The following is a 16745-nucleotide window of genomic DNA, read 5'->3' on the forward strand; positions in this document are numbered from 1 at the left end:
AAAGTTTGGTCCAAAGATGGATTTACAAGAGATAGTTTTCTTCAGGGAAAATCAAACCAAGACAACTCTGATCCCCATTGAAGTCATCTGCAGATTCTATCAGAAACATATTCTCTGAACTCGGAAACTCATATTTGGGCTGCAACACTTTCCTCTGTTGCTCTGCAAACTCTTCACAGCAGTTCGAACACACAAAAAGTGGAGGCAAAGTATCTGAATCATCAATCCCACAGCATCTTGTATGTTGCCATACCTCACAAACATCACAAGATATCATCCTCTCACCATCATCATCTCTAGCCTTGCAAATACATCTCACCATCCATGTATCACATCCACCTTGACACTTGAGTTTCGATTCCAAGTCAATCCCATAACCCCTCACTGTTAAAGCAGAACAAGACTCGGTCAAACTCATGTCTTCTGTAACTTCTTCAATCTCACTCACCACAAAGTTTGCTAAGATGCAGTAAGTATCTCTGAAAGTCTCTTCAATGGCTTGCTTTAGATCAAAGACTGTAGCTTGTAATGGAACTGTGACCAATTCACCAGGAGGAAGCTCTGTCATCTGTTCTGATCTCAAACCAATCAAACTTGGATTGATACGGCAAACAAATTGTAAGACTGTTTCACTGTTGTCCCATATAGGCCACTCCTTTACGAAGTGCTTGCTGTCTAGGATTGCTTGAGTTGCAGATCTCACTAGCTCAGATTCTGGATAGTTCAACAACACATTTGTGTATAGTGACAACAGATCTCCATAAACATCAGCTCCAGGTTTTAATGGAGCATAAATCCTCAAAGGAGTAATCTCCTCTAGCAGAACAGCTTCTTCTTTCCTCGGTTCTATGACGTTCATCGCATCATCAAGCTGCATCTCCTGTATTGTATAGTGCAGAATACGTGTAATGGGATCAACATAACGCCGAACCAGAACATTCCCAACGACCACATTGTGCATCGACTTCAGCACATAATCCAGCAGACCGGTGTCTCCAATATGCAATCTAGCTGAATCCCTAACATCTTGCCGAGTCATACCGTTTGGCTTCATTGCTTTCATCTCTTTCAGTGACTCTACTATCACTTCAGCTGCAAATATTAGTCTCCTCACAGGCCATCTACTACCCAAATTTGCAGCAACAGTGCTATAACTCCTATATTTCGGAGACTTGTCATTATCCGCGATATCACTTTTCTTCAAAAGCAGCCTAGTTGATCTTTTCTGATGAGGAGAATCTGTCAGGAGAGGAGGAGTCGCAGGAAGAAGCTTTTGGGGAGAAGCATGAGACTTGATGATGAGCATAAACAGCAAAAGATCTCTGAACGTCCTCAAATGCCCTTCACTCATTTCTCTATAGTAGCGAATAACCTGTTTGATCTCTTTAGATTGTTGATACTCGCCAAAATGAAACTCAATCTGATCAAGGTCAAGTGAACCAAGAAGCTCTATCGCATTCTCGTATTCATTCTTTGTCACACCATAACTTCCATGAGAGAACTTGTATCCCCATCTTCCAAACCAGGAGTGGCCATAAGCAACACCATACAACAACCTCAGTTCCATAGATCTCTTCTTGGAAAAATCTTCAACTGTTATCATCCTGCAACAAGAACACTTTCTATCAATCACCAAATCATAAAAATGCAAAATCTAACAAAACGTAAACGGATACTAGTCCTATATCCATTACCGTGCTCCAAGGATATTACAAATCCGGTCCCAAAGATCAACAATTTCTCTTCCGCACAAGTATTTAGAATCCCCTTCCATACCATTGATGCATATCAAATGACCAAAGCCATTACTATGAATCAATCCATGTAAAAGATGACTTTGTAGATCAAAAACATCATCTTCTAAAGGCATATTCCACTCAGAATCAATTGGAATTATAAAGTGATACTTCCTTTTTGACACAAAATGATTGCTCCACCCTGAAACAAAACACAAAATCAAAGTCAGAAACATCTTAAATCAAAGTCGAACAGAATCTCATTAAGCAAAATCAGAAACGTCTTCTCTCTAGTCCGATCATTGATCCTCACCAGTTATTCCACTTATCTCAAACCAAACAGAATCTCAATCAACAACATCTTAAAGATACATACTAATATTTAACAACATCATAAAGCTACTAATCTGAAAACAATACTGAGAATCTCGAGTTAGCATCATCTTCAAGTACTTACTTACCTAAAACCCAATACTCAGAATCACGATTCAGAAACATCTTAAGACACACATTAATCTGATACCAATATTCACAATCTAATATTACCATTTAGCAATAACACACACTCATATGAAACTGATACTTAGATTTACAATTCAGAAACATCTTAAGATCCATACTCATCAAAACCCATGCATTACTCAAAAGTTTCAGTTAAACAACATGTTAAGATAGATACATAATTTGAAACCAATATACAGAACAACACCTTTAAGATACACATAATCATCTAAACCATTACTCAAAAATCTCAATCCATAAAAAAATCGTAAACACCTAACCGAAACAAATCCATATACAAAAACCCAATTCACAAAATCTCATCAAACACCAAATTGATCTAACCAAATCGATCAAACCCAAACATCTTAAGATCCATACTCATCAAAACCCATTACTCAAAGTTATCATCTTAAGATACACACAATCATCTAAAACCCAATCCTCAAAAATCTCAATCCAACAACAAATCATAAACACCTAACCGAAACAAATCCATATACAAAAACCCCAATCCACAAAAATCTCATCAAACACCAAATTGATCCAACGAAATTGACCAAACCCAAAATGAAATCAATCCATACAAAACCTGTGCAACGACATTGATCGCAGTAAGGCTCCGAAGAACGAGCAACGTCCTCTTCAACAGTGTAAAGCGGAACCACCGAGTTCGTAGTCTCATGGCTAAGTAGCGTACACCAAACAGGCATACCAAGAACGCTGTACTCCTCAACCTCGCCGCAATCCCGTAAAAAAACCCTAATCTGATCGCGAAAAGCTTCGCCCCGGTTAATCGGAACCCCATCTTCGCCGAACCGTTGCGAGCTATAAACTTTGGGCCTCCTCTTCCTCTTACGGCACGTTTCTATGATTGGCACTGGCATCGTTCGATTTCGATTCTGTAATTTTTAGGGTTTTTTTGGGGATTTTAGGATTCGATCGATGGAGACGAAGGAAGGAAGAAGATGAGCTCTCTGATAGGAGTTTACCCGCTCAAATTGAAACAAAGCGAGTGGTTGTTTTAGAAAATGCCCTTGAGGATGGTTGTTATTTACGTAATAGCCATTAAGATCTGACGGTTTTGGATTGAGGTTGGGGATTTGGTTGATCTTAGCCGTTCATCTCTGTAACTGCAAGTGTTTGTTAGTCAAACCGCTCACTCTGTTAAGTCAACAGCTCACTCGGAAACCAGAAAATAAACACTTTAATTATTTTTTATAAAAATTAAAAGGTTTTATTTCCAGAATATGATTTTATATAAAATAAAAATATTTCCAAATTATTAGTCTTCTAGTTTTGTTATCCCTAAAAAATTCTGATTTTTTAAAAAATAATTAAATAAATTACCACAAAAAAGTAAGAACACTTTTTAAATATTTAAACACTTCATTTTTTATATACAAAAGTTATTTTCGAAAATATTATCTTATATAAAATAGGGCAATTGACAAAATAGCACTATTTTAAGTTTTTCTTCCACAATTAGCACATGTTTTCAAATGTTCCAAAAGTAGCACAAATTGATATATCCTCAATTTTGGAAAAAAACCTAAATTATTAATAAAATTAAAGTTTATTTCGTTTTTTTTTAACCTCCACAAACCCAGATCTCAATATGAACACCATCTCAATCTGAACACTACCTACGAGCAAGATCCACTCTCTCTCTCACGATCCACTCTCTCTCTCACGATCCATTCTCTCTCTCTCACGATCCACTCTTTCTCTCTCTCTCTATATATATATATATATATATCATTGTTGCATGTTCCCTTGAATTTCTTCCTCCTCCTTTCAATCTTGTTCATTTTTGTCCGTTACTTCACCATTTTTACTTGATTTATCGACTGTTTTACTTGATTTATCGACTGTTTTACTCGATTAACACGTTGAACTCACTTAGATTTTTTTCTGAGTTCTATTCTCTAAGTTCTCTAATTTCAGGAAGGATTATATGAAATTCAGGAAAGTTTGTATGAAATTCGAGAAAGATTCTATGAAATTCAGGAAGGATTGTATGAAATTTAGAAAGAATTCTATGAAATTCAGGAAGGATTTTCTTGAACTTCATGATGACTATCATAAAAAAAGTTTAGATTTCCAAACATCAAAATGATGTTTAACCTTCATGATGACTTTCATAAAAAAATAAAAAGGTGAACTTCTTGAACTTCATGATGGCTTTCATAAAAAAATAAAAATATGAACTCTTTAATATTTGCCAAGATTCAAATCTGATGCCTGCCTTTAGAAACAGTCTAAGAGAGTGTACCAATAAGCCAAGCTATTCATTCATAGAAAATATAATAACAAACACTAGTTTAGGTTAAACACTAAGCTGGATGCAAACAAATTATTTATGAAGGATTGAATGATGTTTAGGAAGGATACTTTCAAATTTATGATGGCTTTCATAAAAAATAACACAATAGTTATAGCACCAACCGTATACATATCATTTTACCCAGAACCATCAGAGAGGACATATTTTTTGTACTGTAATGATCTTAATTCAAGACACGCTAGTCCAACTATGTCCCCCAATGATTTTACCGTAGATTTCAAAAGGATTTCATAATATTTAGGAAGACATCCTTGAAATTTAGGATGCTTTTCCTGAATATTTATAAATCCCAAAAATAGTTATGACCAGAACGAGAAGATCCTCTCCCACTGTACTCTGCCTCATCAACACTACTAGCCAACTCCATAACCGACGAAGTAGAACCCGAAGAAGCAAAAGACATCAAAACCAACTAATTTTCTTACTATTTACCAACTTCTTTGTTCTCAATGACATTATATCAAACACTTGGTATACAACAATTTTGTTGTCCAAAGATGAGAAGATATCACTAAAATACATATTTCATCTTCAAGATTACCCATGCTTTTCCATCTCATTTACAGTTCAAATTCCAATACCCAAAAATTCAAGCCACCACTCATAATCAGATTTCTTTTATTACCTAACAATTCCTAACAGTTCCAACATTCAACAGTACCCAGCAATTCCAATACCCAACAATACTCAACAATTCCCAATAGTTCAAGGAAACAACAACAGAGCTACAAATCTAATTATGAATCTGATTGGTGATGAAACAATTAGCTATATTCAGAAGCCTTAATATGACAAGTTTGCCTAATCCCTCAGTTAAAAGCTATAAAGAATCACGATCTCGTCGAGAATATCAAAATATAAGACTAAAAAAATGCACGAAGAAGAAGAAGAAGAAGAAGAAGAATAAGAAGAAGAAGAAGAAGCTTCACCGGAAGGTTCATCGCCGGAAGCTTCACCGTAACTCGGTAAGCTTCGCTGGAACCTTCACAGAACCTATCCAAACGTAAGTTTAATAATTTCAAATTAAATTTTGTTATTTAAATCAAATAATAAATTTAATGTACACAAATGCTACCTTTGGAAAAATTGAGAGTGTGTGCTAGATTTAGAAGAAAAACTTAGATTAGTGCTAGTGAAGGGAATTTCTCTATAAAATACACATATCTCTAAAATACTATTTTTTATTAAAACTTGTGTCTAGTAAAACTTGGTGAGAGTCTTTCATTAAACTATCTGTTTAAAAATGTTTATTTGTAAAATATATGTATGAAATGTACTAGTATATTATTATAGTCTTGTAGATTCATGAGTTCGCCCTAGTCTCCTTTTCTCTTTGGCACAACCACCGAGATCTGNNNNCCGACGGCGCCGAACCCGATCGGCGTCGCTGGGACTTGGTTTCTTCATCTCCATGGCCTCCTCTTCCTCTGTAGTCTACTCGGTTCCAGTCTCAGTTTTCCCGGAGATGTTGAGATTCCAGATCTCATCTCCGACATTGCATCAGCTTCAACCACCTTTTCCGCCTCCGCACCTGGTTACCCCCCTCGGTGAATCCCTTACATCGAGTTCTCATCACTTTGGTATTGCTCGAGAGATCCATCTGTGTCCCTCTAGGCTCGGTCTCTCTCTGTCTCACCACCCCCTTAAGCCGTCAAATATCACATCTTACCGCTCCTCGGATCCAAATCCTCTCACCAAGTACTTTGTTTGACTGCAGTTGGACGGAAGCTCTGTTTTGACGCTTGGACCGGTGAACCGCTTGACGAAGAAACTCTCCTCCTTGGTGATCTCTGATTCTCTCTCGGTAATCCTCTGTCCCAGGTTTAGTCCCCAATCTTACTTTGAAACCCTGGAAGATAGTTTACGATGGATAAACTATAGGTATAAGTCATCCCTGACCTGGAATTGCCTTAGACCCTATGACCTTAATTGTATAATTAGGCCAAGTCGATTAGTATCTTTGTATCCTGCTTGGTCAAGTCAAGTTACACTCGGTAGCAGATCCCTAGATACTTCGGTTGTGGATGAATCACCTTTGTGTCAAGGCCAGTTAATTAGCTTGGTTTGGAAGCTTCCAATGCAGCTCTTTGATAATGATGTTGATCTGCCAATCGGTTTATCTCTATTGCTGGTTATCCCTGATTCTTTATCCTACATATTACCATTAGCACAACTGTTTCAGTGTCAACTTGTAACTAGGTCTAGCTTTAATTCCACTCTTCCCCTTTCTAGTCAATTGTTGTTTAGCTTAGGGATACCGCTAGTCCGAACACTGTTAGTGAACCTTAATCAGCATTTGTTGCTATATTGGCCCAAGAGTCTGTTAAGAACCCTATTACTAGAATCACTTAAGGATGACCCTTTAGAAGGAGGTAGTTTGTTGAAGATTGGCATTATGATCTCACCTCTACGGAGAGGGGGTTACCTTTGCTTCACCAACCTCTCCTTTCTCCCTCGCCCACAGATTATGATCTCCAATTGGCTTTTCATCAACTTTTTGAAGTCTCCTCAGTCAAGCATGAAGATTAGTAGCATTATGACCTCTGCTCAAAGAAGTAGTGGTTACCACAACCTCCTCAAGCTACCTTCACCCAAGTACTTAATAGCAACCACCATTGCAGTGGCCGATTTGCAGAGTAACGCCACTCTTGCTCGCTCCCTTGGCAAAGTTCTTATGAGAGTATCAGCCTTTGTCGTTCCTTTGCCAATTAGTCTTTGTTTCAAGACAATGGCCACCCTCTTTTTCCTTGATCTGCTCATGGAGGATGCATTGATATGTCTTGATCTCACAGGTTCCAAAACGCTGTCAAGCCTTTGGTCCATAGCTCTCAAGCTTCTAATATCTGTTGCCACTATCTACCTTTATTGCATTGATGTTTTAATTTCTGGGAAACCCCCTCTTATATTCTCCTTTAAACTAGCCTTGTTACCTTGTATGTTACTCTTTCATTAATGAATGATAACATCTGTTTGTCCAAAAAAAAAAAATGTACTAGTATAATGTAGTATCAATTTGCCCCCCAAAAAAAAAAAGTGTACTGGTTAAGTTTGTATAGTGTAATAAATCTATTTAGGTACATAGTTACATAGACCACTGTAATCACCAAACTCATGTGTGATGGACAAGTACTAAGAATATAATTAACTACCTATTTGCGAAAGTGGCATTAGATTTTTTTTTCTTTTTTTTTAAGGATTAATTGAAGTAAAGGGTGGAATAAATAAATTTTTCTAAGCAGACAGACTGATATATGACAATATCATTATAGCCCACGAGGTGGTTCACGGTTTAAGGACGCATGATCTTTTAGCTAAAGACTATATGGCAGTGAAAACGGATATGTCTAAGGCATTTGATCGAGTTGAATGGAGCTATTTGAAGTATCTTCTACTCGCTTTGGGTTTCAAAGAAGAATGGGTTGCTCTAGTCATGAAGTGTGTCACTACTGTCACCTACACAATCTTGATCAATGGACAGGCTCATGATATGGTTACACCACAAAGAGAACTCAGACAAGGAGACCCCCTCTCACCATTTCTCTTCATCTTATGCACTGAAGGTCTCACCCACTTGTTAAAAAGAGCAGAGCACAATGGGTTAATCAATGGCTTACAATTCTCTCTGGATGGTCCTTCCATACATCATCTCCTCTTTGCAGATGATAGTCTATTCATGTGCAAAGCAGACGAGGACCAAAGTGGGGAACTTTTGAACATCCTGAACATCTATGGGAAAGCGACAGGACAAACCATAAATCTGCTCAAGTCCTCCATTACCTTTGGGGCGAAGGTTCCAAAACCAAGTAAACTACTTATCAAGAGTAAACTGGGGATCAATGATTAGGGAGGTGCTGGAACTTACCTGGGATTGTCGGAGTGCTTTAGCGGATCCAAAAAAGAGATGCTAGCATATATCCACGTCAAGATGAAGAACCGGTTATCGGGCTGGTATGCTAAAACCCTCTCCTAGGGAGGTAAGGAGATCCTTCTTAAGACGGTGGCAATGGCAATGCTAGTATATGCCATGACATGCTTTAAATATCCCAAAGCCACCTGTGAATCATTAGCCGGAGCGATGTCAGCCTTTTGGTGGAGTTCCTTGGAAAACCATAGAAAGATCAGTTGGATTTCCTGGGAAAAGTTATGTCTACCCAAAAATCAAGGAGGTCTTGGGTTTAAAGATATTGAACTCTTTAATCAGGCTATATTGGCTAAACAAGCATGGAGACTCCTTCAGGAACCAGAAATTATTTTCTCCAGATTCCTCAAGAGTAGATATTATTGTGACTCTTCTTTCTTGGATGCAAAACTCGGTACACGGCCCTCCTTTGCATGGAGAAGTATTCTGCATGGCAGAACCTTGCTGGATAAAGGACTGAAGCAACAAGTGGGTGATGGCAGATCTTTAAAAGTGTGGACCTCCCCTTGGCTCTGTGATGGAAGTATGCGACCACCATTAATGAAGAATATCTTGGTAGACATTGATCAATCTGTTGTGGAACTCATAGACCATGAAGCAAAAGCTTGGCGTATAGAAACATTGGAGGAACTCTTCTATCCGAGGAAGTCCAGCTAATCCTATTATCTAAACCTCTGGTGTCATCCCCAGACTACAAAAGTTGGATGCACAACAAAAGTGGAGAGTACAGTGTCAAATCAGGGTACTGGCTAGCCACCCAGATTGAAAAAAAGGATGAAATCATGACTGCAACTTCGTTACCCTCGTTGAATGTTATTAAGATACAAATCTTGAAAGTCTTAGCACCCTCAAAGATTAAGATTTTCCTCTGGAAAGCGGTCAGTGGCACAACCAGAGGCATTAAGATGGACATGCGATGTCAAGTTTGTGGGTTGCAGGGTGAATCGATCAACCACATCCTGTTTACTTGCACCATTGCCAGACAAATCTGGGCACTCTCAGGTTTACCAAGTCCAGTAGGTGGGTTTTCACTTAATTCCATCTATGCGAATATGTATGATGCCTTGCTTATGGGTAAGAATTCAAAAATTGACATAAGCATTCGAAGATCTTTCCCTTGCATTTTATGGTTGCTCTGGAAAAATAGAAACAACCTTATCTTTGAAGGAAGGCTCTTTTTGGTAACTGATCTGGTGTTGAAAATCAGAGAAAGTTCTCATGAATGGTTCCAAGCACAGGAACTTTCTCAGGAAGAAGAAGAAATCAACAACCTGCAGTCTCCGCCTAAAGACTCGAAATCTTGGAGACCGCCGTCTAAGCCATGGTTGAAATGCAATGTGGCTACCTCATGGAATCAGGAGAAAAGCTTATGTGGAGCCTCCTGGGTTCTAAGAAACTATGAAGGAAGAGTCCTCATGCATGCTAGAACCGCTATTTGTGATGTTGACACCAAGGATACTGCACAGCTCCAAGGAAGCCTATGGGCCATTGAGAGTATGAGAAGCTTGAAAATCCCGAGAGTGATGTTTGCGCAGGACACAAAGGAATTAGTCGGCGCCACAAATCGTCCTGATGCGTGGCCTAATTTCAGATACCACTCGGAATGCCTTCTCCGGGCCTTGGCTTCCCTCCCTCATTGGAGGACAGTATTAGAAGATAGAAAAACGAATCTGGGAGCTTTTTTGATTGCTCGAAGTGTCACAAGGGAGGACCGGTTGCAATCATATATAGCCTTAGGCTATCCTTTTTGGTTACAGAAACTATTCGAAAATGAGAAATGCATTACGCCTGTGTAATGAGTTTTCTGTTGATGATTGCTCTCGTTCCTTATCTTTTTGTATTGTGACACTTTTGCTCAGTTCTTAATATAATGAATTATTCAGAAGAAAAAAAAAATTTCTAAATGATTTATGATGCTTATTTTAAAAATATAATAGAAATTTCCTAAAAATTCAAAAAATAAACCATACTTAACAGAGAAAATGGTAATTTCATCTTTAGAGAAATTATAATTGAATATATATATATATATATATATATATATATAACCATTTCATATATATCCAATTTGCTAATTAAGCATATAAAATTATATCATTAAAAACCATCAATCTACACATATTAATATAATACTAAATCATTAACTCTAATAATTATGTGCCACTACTTATAATGAGAAATCAAATTTTTGGTCCAATGTAAATGGTGAAATGGTTTTATAAGAAGAAGAAAAAAATCTAAATAGATTTTAAAATAATTTCTAAAAGTCTCTTATGTCAAATTATTTGTTTGAATTTTACACGTAGGAAAAGTGAACAAGGCATTTGATTCTTTGAGATCAACTTTCTTATTTCAATCAATAAAGAAGTCGTGAGAACTTTTTGTTGTTCGTGGACATTGAGTCACTCTTTCCATTAGGATTAGATAAATACACCACTACCTCTCTTTACTTTTACTTTTCTTCATCCTCTCTTACAATCTTTATCGATCAATACATATGGATCATCCAAAGGCTTCTGATCAAGTTACTTCCAATTGGTCAAAAATTCCTCTTCTTGGTTGCATCATGGACACTCTCGTTCAGCTTTTTAAGATCTTTCCTGACGAACAAGGCAAAGAGGTCGTCGACATGGCGGTAGCAGAAAATCGTGCAGCTCAAAAACACTTTAAACAACTCAACTGTGTTAAACTCAATTAGCCTTGATGATAAGTCTTTCTTTATATCTTTGGTTTTCTTGTACTGCTTTATATCCAGAAAGCACCAGTTTATAAATACAATTTCTAGATCGATCTATTATATATAAGATTAGTTGCGGAAGACAAGAATTCTATATAATATTATTCTCTTGCACCAGTGAAAAGTATATTGGATTCATATTATAAGCGAATTTTTCTCCTTGAAGCAAAGAAAAAGAGTATGCCTTCATTTATTAGAAAATCCGACACCTAGTTTGAATTCTCCTTAATTTTATTTTATTTTTGTTCATCCTTTTTTCCAATATACAGTTGATTCAAGTATGTTATACCAATTTTTATAAATATATAGATTTAATTAAAAATATGTTCTCATCTTAGTATAGCTGATGGAGAAGATATTGCTTTCAAACTATCTAAAAAAAATATTGTTTTCGAATCTTAGTATAGCTGATGGAGAAGATATTGTTTCAATCATGTACATAATACCAGAAAGCCATGGTAAAAGAAGTTTTTAGTTTTGGTCTATAATAATTTGAGATAGATACTAGATAGAGTAGGTTAATTTAGTCACATTCATGCTGTCAAAATAAGAATACAAGAATTTATCAAATTACCGAAAACATATTTTGTGGTTAAAATTTAAAAATTTCAGTACTTAGCCACATATGGTCAAGAGCTCATGACTAGCATTAGATCAGTGGTTGTATTTGCTACATAGACACATGGTGTCATAAAAGACTCTGGATAATCTGTTAATCTATAACCTGGGTCCGACATAGTTGTCTTGGGTAGACTGGAGAAGCGATCGATTTGGCTCGGTTTAATCTCGAATTTTGGAAAATCAATTTGTTCGGTTAATTGAACAAAATTAAAATTTTGGTCACTTTGGTTTGGAAGCCACAAATATAGTTTGGTTTTAAGTGGGAAAATTATTGAGAATTCAGCAAAAAAAACTCCAAACTTTCCAGAATTTGCTAAAAAAAAAAACATAAATTTCTGGTCTAGCCAAATAAACACTCAATTTTTATTGACTTTCGAATATAATAACAAACTTTTCATTGACTTGCCAAATCAACACGCTCGAGTATTTGTTTAAATTGTATCATTTCTAAATGATGTAAATTCAATTTATATATGTGTATCACTATTGTAAAATTATGCTTAAGGATTTATTTTTGCAATACTAATCAATAATGACATTGATTATTAATTTATTACTACTGATGTTAAATTATAATTTGTGTATCGATAATTATAATAAGTAACTCATATTTTTATCATTCAAACTTTTGAGTCAAATTAGTTTATGCAATTGATTCATTATCTTTTAAAAAATACCACCAACATTAGTTAGGTATAGAGTTGTTCATTTACTTGATTCATGATTTTTTGAACAATTTTGGAACATAAACTATCCTTACATATAAAACAAAGTGATTAAGTTGAATTTACCAATAAGAAAGCTTATAGATGATAGAACCATGAAGAACTTACCTTTAAACATCATCTAATTAAGAACCATTATATTAGTATCATTCAAACTTTTGAATCAAATAATTTATGTAATTGATCCTTGTTGTAGTGAAACATACCTTTTACCATCAGTACCTTTAATTGGATATAGAGTTATTCATTTACTTGATTGATGATTTTTATTAGCAATGTTAGAACAAAAATTACCCTTACATATAAAACAAAATGATTATGTTAATTTTGACATAGACAAACTTATAGATGAAAGAACGATGAAGCATTTACCCTTAAAAATTATTTAAGAACCATCCTTATAATAAAATCATCTTGACTCGCCTACGACCAAAAAAACTTGTTAAAATATTATTATAAGTACATAAAGGAATCCATCATTACATACAAATGTTGAATATTCTGCGCATACATGTAATGTGACTTCTCATACATATGGGGATGTTAGTTTGTAGCTCATTAGTGTTAAACTTATCAAATAGTTATTTCACTTTTTTTTTTTTTTGAACAAACATCAAATAGTTATTTCACATGTTTGCAGTATATTAATTAATTGCAGTCTTTAAGATATTTCAGTTTTTATGAGTGTATAACTAAAACCTAAATGTCACAACTATATTCTGCCAAACATGATGAATTGGAGACAGATAATTAATTAAAAAAAAAATCAAAAAGATCCAAAAGTGTTAAACCTCATATCTAAAAAGATTAAATTTTAATTCAACAACCATACAAACATCATTTTTAAATTCAGTAAAAGTTCATGTAATTATGATTGACAGTTCATGACTCACATATAAACATAAAACCGAAAGAATAAGGTATGCTCATACAAATACTCTTATTAAAAAAATAATAAAAAGAAGAGGGAGAAGAGAAAAAAAGAGAAACGATTTTTAGAAAAAATATAAAAGTGTCATTTATTCAGTGGAATATATATTAAAAAATAAATAAATAAAGAAAATCTGTAATAATTTTTAAAAAATATTTTTTTGAGAAACGTTCACCGTTACTCTTAAGTAAAGATGTCCTTAGAGACAAAAAAACATGTAAACAAGTTGAAAGATGAAGACACTTGAAGAGAACAAAATAATGAAATACATCAGTAGAACTACCCAATTTAGATTTTTTCCGACATCAAGTGTATATTTTTCGATATATCTCAAAAATCCTAAAAACTTTTTCCCTTCGTCGATTTGTGTATATATATATTTTTAGTAACCTCAAAAAATTAGTGGTTCGATTTTGTTTAGTAATTCTCTAAAACCCAAAATTAATCAAACACCTCATTCAGTCACATTTCACAATATCAAATGAGGGTCGGGGGTGAAAATGGAGTGAGCAACTAATGAAGTTAAACTACCAAGTTCTTTTGACATCACATAGATCGACATACCGTATTGTATTGTTGAGAAGTCTATACAATAATGGTAAAATATAGTTTTATGCACATGCAATTTTAGTCAGGTATTTTATATAACAATCTCAAGAAATATTTCTTACAATTACGTCTTTTCATCATAAAATGGTTTTTTGAAAAATATATTAGATAGTTTGGAAAAAAACTTGTTATTGTTAGCTATAATTTTAAAATACTATTTAAAGATTTTGGAAATATATATTTCCTCTAGCTCTCAGCCCTTATAAATATATTCATATTGAAACATAATTCATATATCTTTTTATGTATCATTTGAGCTTATCTTCGTGAGCATAACTAATAGAGTTCATATATCATAATTAAGTTGATGGCTAATGATAACATAGTCTGGTCCCGTTACCACAACTTAAAAGACAAGTGGACTAGAACTGGCTGTTGTTCCCCTCCCAAGGGCAGGTTGTAGAATCATGGGGCTGCCTAGCTCCTTTTTTTTATGTTCCCGTTTGACATATGATTTGTCGTATTTATTTCTTTTATTATATAGTTTTATTTTTGTTTGAAGATTTTCTGGTAATAAGTTGATGTGATATTTTGTTCAAATTTATTTGCATATTGAAACTGTCGTCGCTTTCTCTACAACTCTGAATTCGGTGGAATATGATGTTGTCGTGTTTTATTCATAACTCATTATTTATTTAAAGTTTCTAATAAAACAAAACAAAAAATGGGAATTGTGAGAATCAATTTTTAAGACTTTGTGGTTAACAGATTACGAGAGTATTTTAATATTCCAAAGCAATGTTCCATAGACTGTTCTATATATACTCAAGTATCACTTTCAGAAAAGTTTTATACATGAATGGTTTATACAATAAATTTCGATTATTAGAACTTGATGATAATTTATATAAATTATTATATTAGGCCTTAAATAACACTTTGATTTTTGAGTATTATATATGTATGAATGATTTATATAAATAATTTTTGACTATTAACTTTTAATGATAACTGATATAGGAAAAATTATATTACGATTTAAACTAAACTATGAATTTGATTATATAATATGTTGTAAGCATCAATGTTATAAATTAAAACAGTTGATGAGATTCATGAAAATAATAATACACACTCGCTGGCCTCCAGAATCCGCCCGACCACGACAACGCCACATCCACGACCAACAACTCAACCACTTTTAACCACTGTTCTTTCAAAAACAGAGGCTAACAAGCATAGGAACAAACCGAAACCATACAAAGAAACATAATTTACCGTGGAATATCATTAAAGACTCGAAGAAGATGTTCTAGGACTTCATGCCACACACAAATGACTAACTCACATAATTAATTACAGCATTCAAATCCACAACATCAACAACAGAAACCCAGTGAACCCAAACCTAGAACCGTAAGGGCTTTGATACCAAACTGAAACGACCCGATCCGTTTTTTTTAATAATAAATAATAAATAATAATAATAAATAATTAATAAATATATAAATAACCCAAAAATATTTATTTAAATATGCAGAAACTAAAATCACCAAATAAGCAGCGGAAAATACCAATAATAATAAACCAATAATTAACGAGAAACATAGACAAAAAACTAGCAACTTAAACCATGGTTCTAACACAACCATTCCAATTCTAGCAACCTAGCATAAACCAAAACATAACAACTAAGTCCTTAGAACATTCTCCTCTTCATAGTCATGATCCCACGGTCACACTTTGCCTCTACCTGCATTACAAACACAATGAGATGCGGGAGTATTACCAGAAATACCCAGTGAGGTGATCCTCCCATCTACGAGCTATACACACAAGCAAATCAAGAGTACAACTACAAATAAAATATAACTAACCAACCATTAAACAGAACAACCAATAACACTTTCACCACACCTACACATCATCACACAAAACAAGTTATACAACTCAATCGCTTAGATAAGCACATAGTCACACACTCAACTTAACAAGTGATTCACGAAAATAACTACAACCAAAAGAGAAACTATCCGATATCCAAGAAAACCAAACTCGCTCCGTTAACTTTCCAATCCCTCCGGTGAAAAGCAAGGTCTAGATGTCCAGAAGCTTCTCACAAAATTTCAGCACGATCAGATCTCAGATGACACCGCAATCGATCCCGAAACACACGCTCGTCTCAATCCGCGACTGAGAAGAAACGCCCTACGAAACTGTTGATATCTCCTAGAATATTAACTCAAACTCACTTCTGTAAAACAGAGAGTGTACGAAAAACTCTTAGCTACAACCCTAACCAAAATCAATACCTTTTGAAACGAGTTGAGCAGTCGGATCCTCTTTCTCCCAAACCATAACAGTTCTGTTTCTCTCTTTGCTCTAAGGAAAAAGCTTGATCTCCTCTCTTCCTCCTTTACACCAAAAAAACCAAGGGTTCTCACACTTTCTCTCCCTCTCTCTGATAACAATGTCGACACCAGCTAAAGAAAGAGAGGAAGCGTGACTTTATGAGGGAGATTAAGGGTTTTTGGTTTAATTTGATTAAACCAGGATTTAATTAAACCAAAAATCAATTAAAATCTACTCATTTGGTTTACTCAACACATCCCAAACTCTATTCCCGGAACACGGATGTTACAATTCTCCCCCACCAACATAAATTCATCCTCGAATCTC

At 35.0% G+C, this 16745-nt stretch overlaps 2 protein-coding genes across 2 annotated transcripts; one reads left to right on the forward strand and one right to left on the reverse strand.

The window, feature by feature from the left end:
- LOC104701209 (PHD finger protein MALE MEIOCYTE DEATH 1-like) lies at positions 4–3204 on the reverse strand. The gene is made up of 3 exons (XM_010416856.1): positions 2830–3204; positions 1695–1938; positions 4–1604 (listed from the first exon to the last, which is right to left on the reverse strand). Exons 1-3 carry the CDS (start codon positions 3122–3124, stop codon positions 23–25), a joined length of 2121 nt encoding a protein of 706 aa, XP_010415158.1. The 5' UTR covers positions 3125–3204; the 3' UTR covers positions 4–22.
- Positions 9286–10299, forward strand: LOC104704647. The gene has a single exon (XM_010420698.1). It carries the CDS (start codon positions 9286–9288, stop codon positions 10297–10299), a length of 1014 nt encoding a protein of 337 aa, XP_010419000.1.

This window comes from Camelina sativa, chromosome 7 (genome assembly GCF_000633955.1).
Source record: "Camelina sativa cultivar DH55 chromosome 7, Cs, whole genome shotgun sequence".
NCBI lineage: Eukaryota > Viridiplantae > Streptophyta > Magnoliopsida > Brassicales > Brassicaceae > Camelina > Camelina sativa.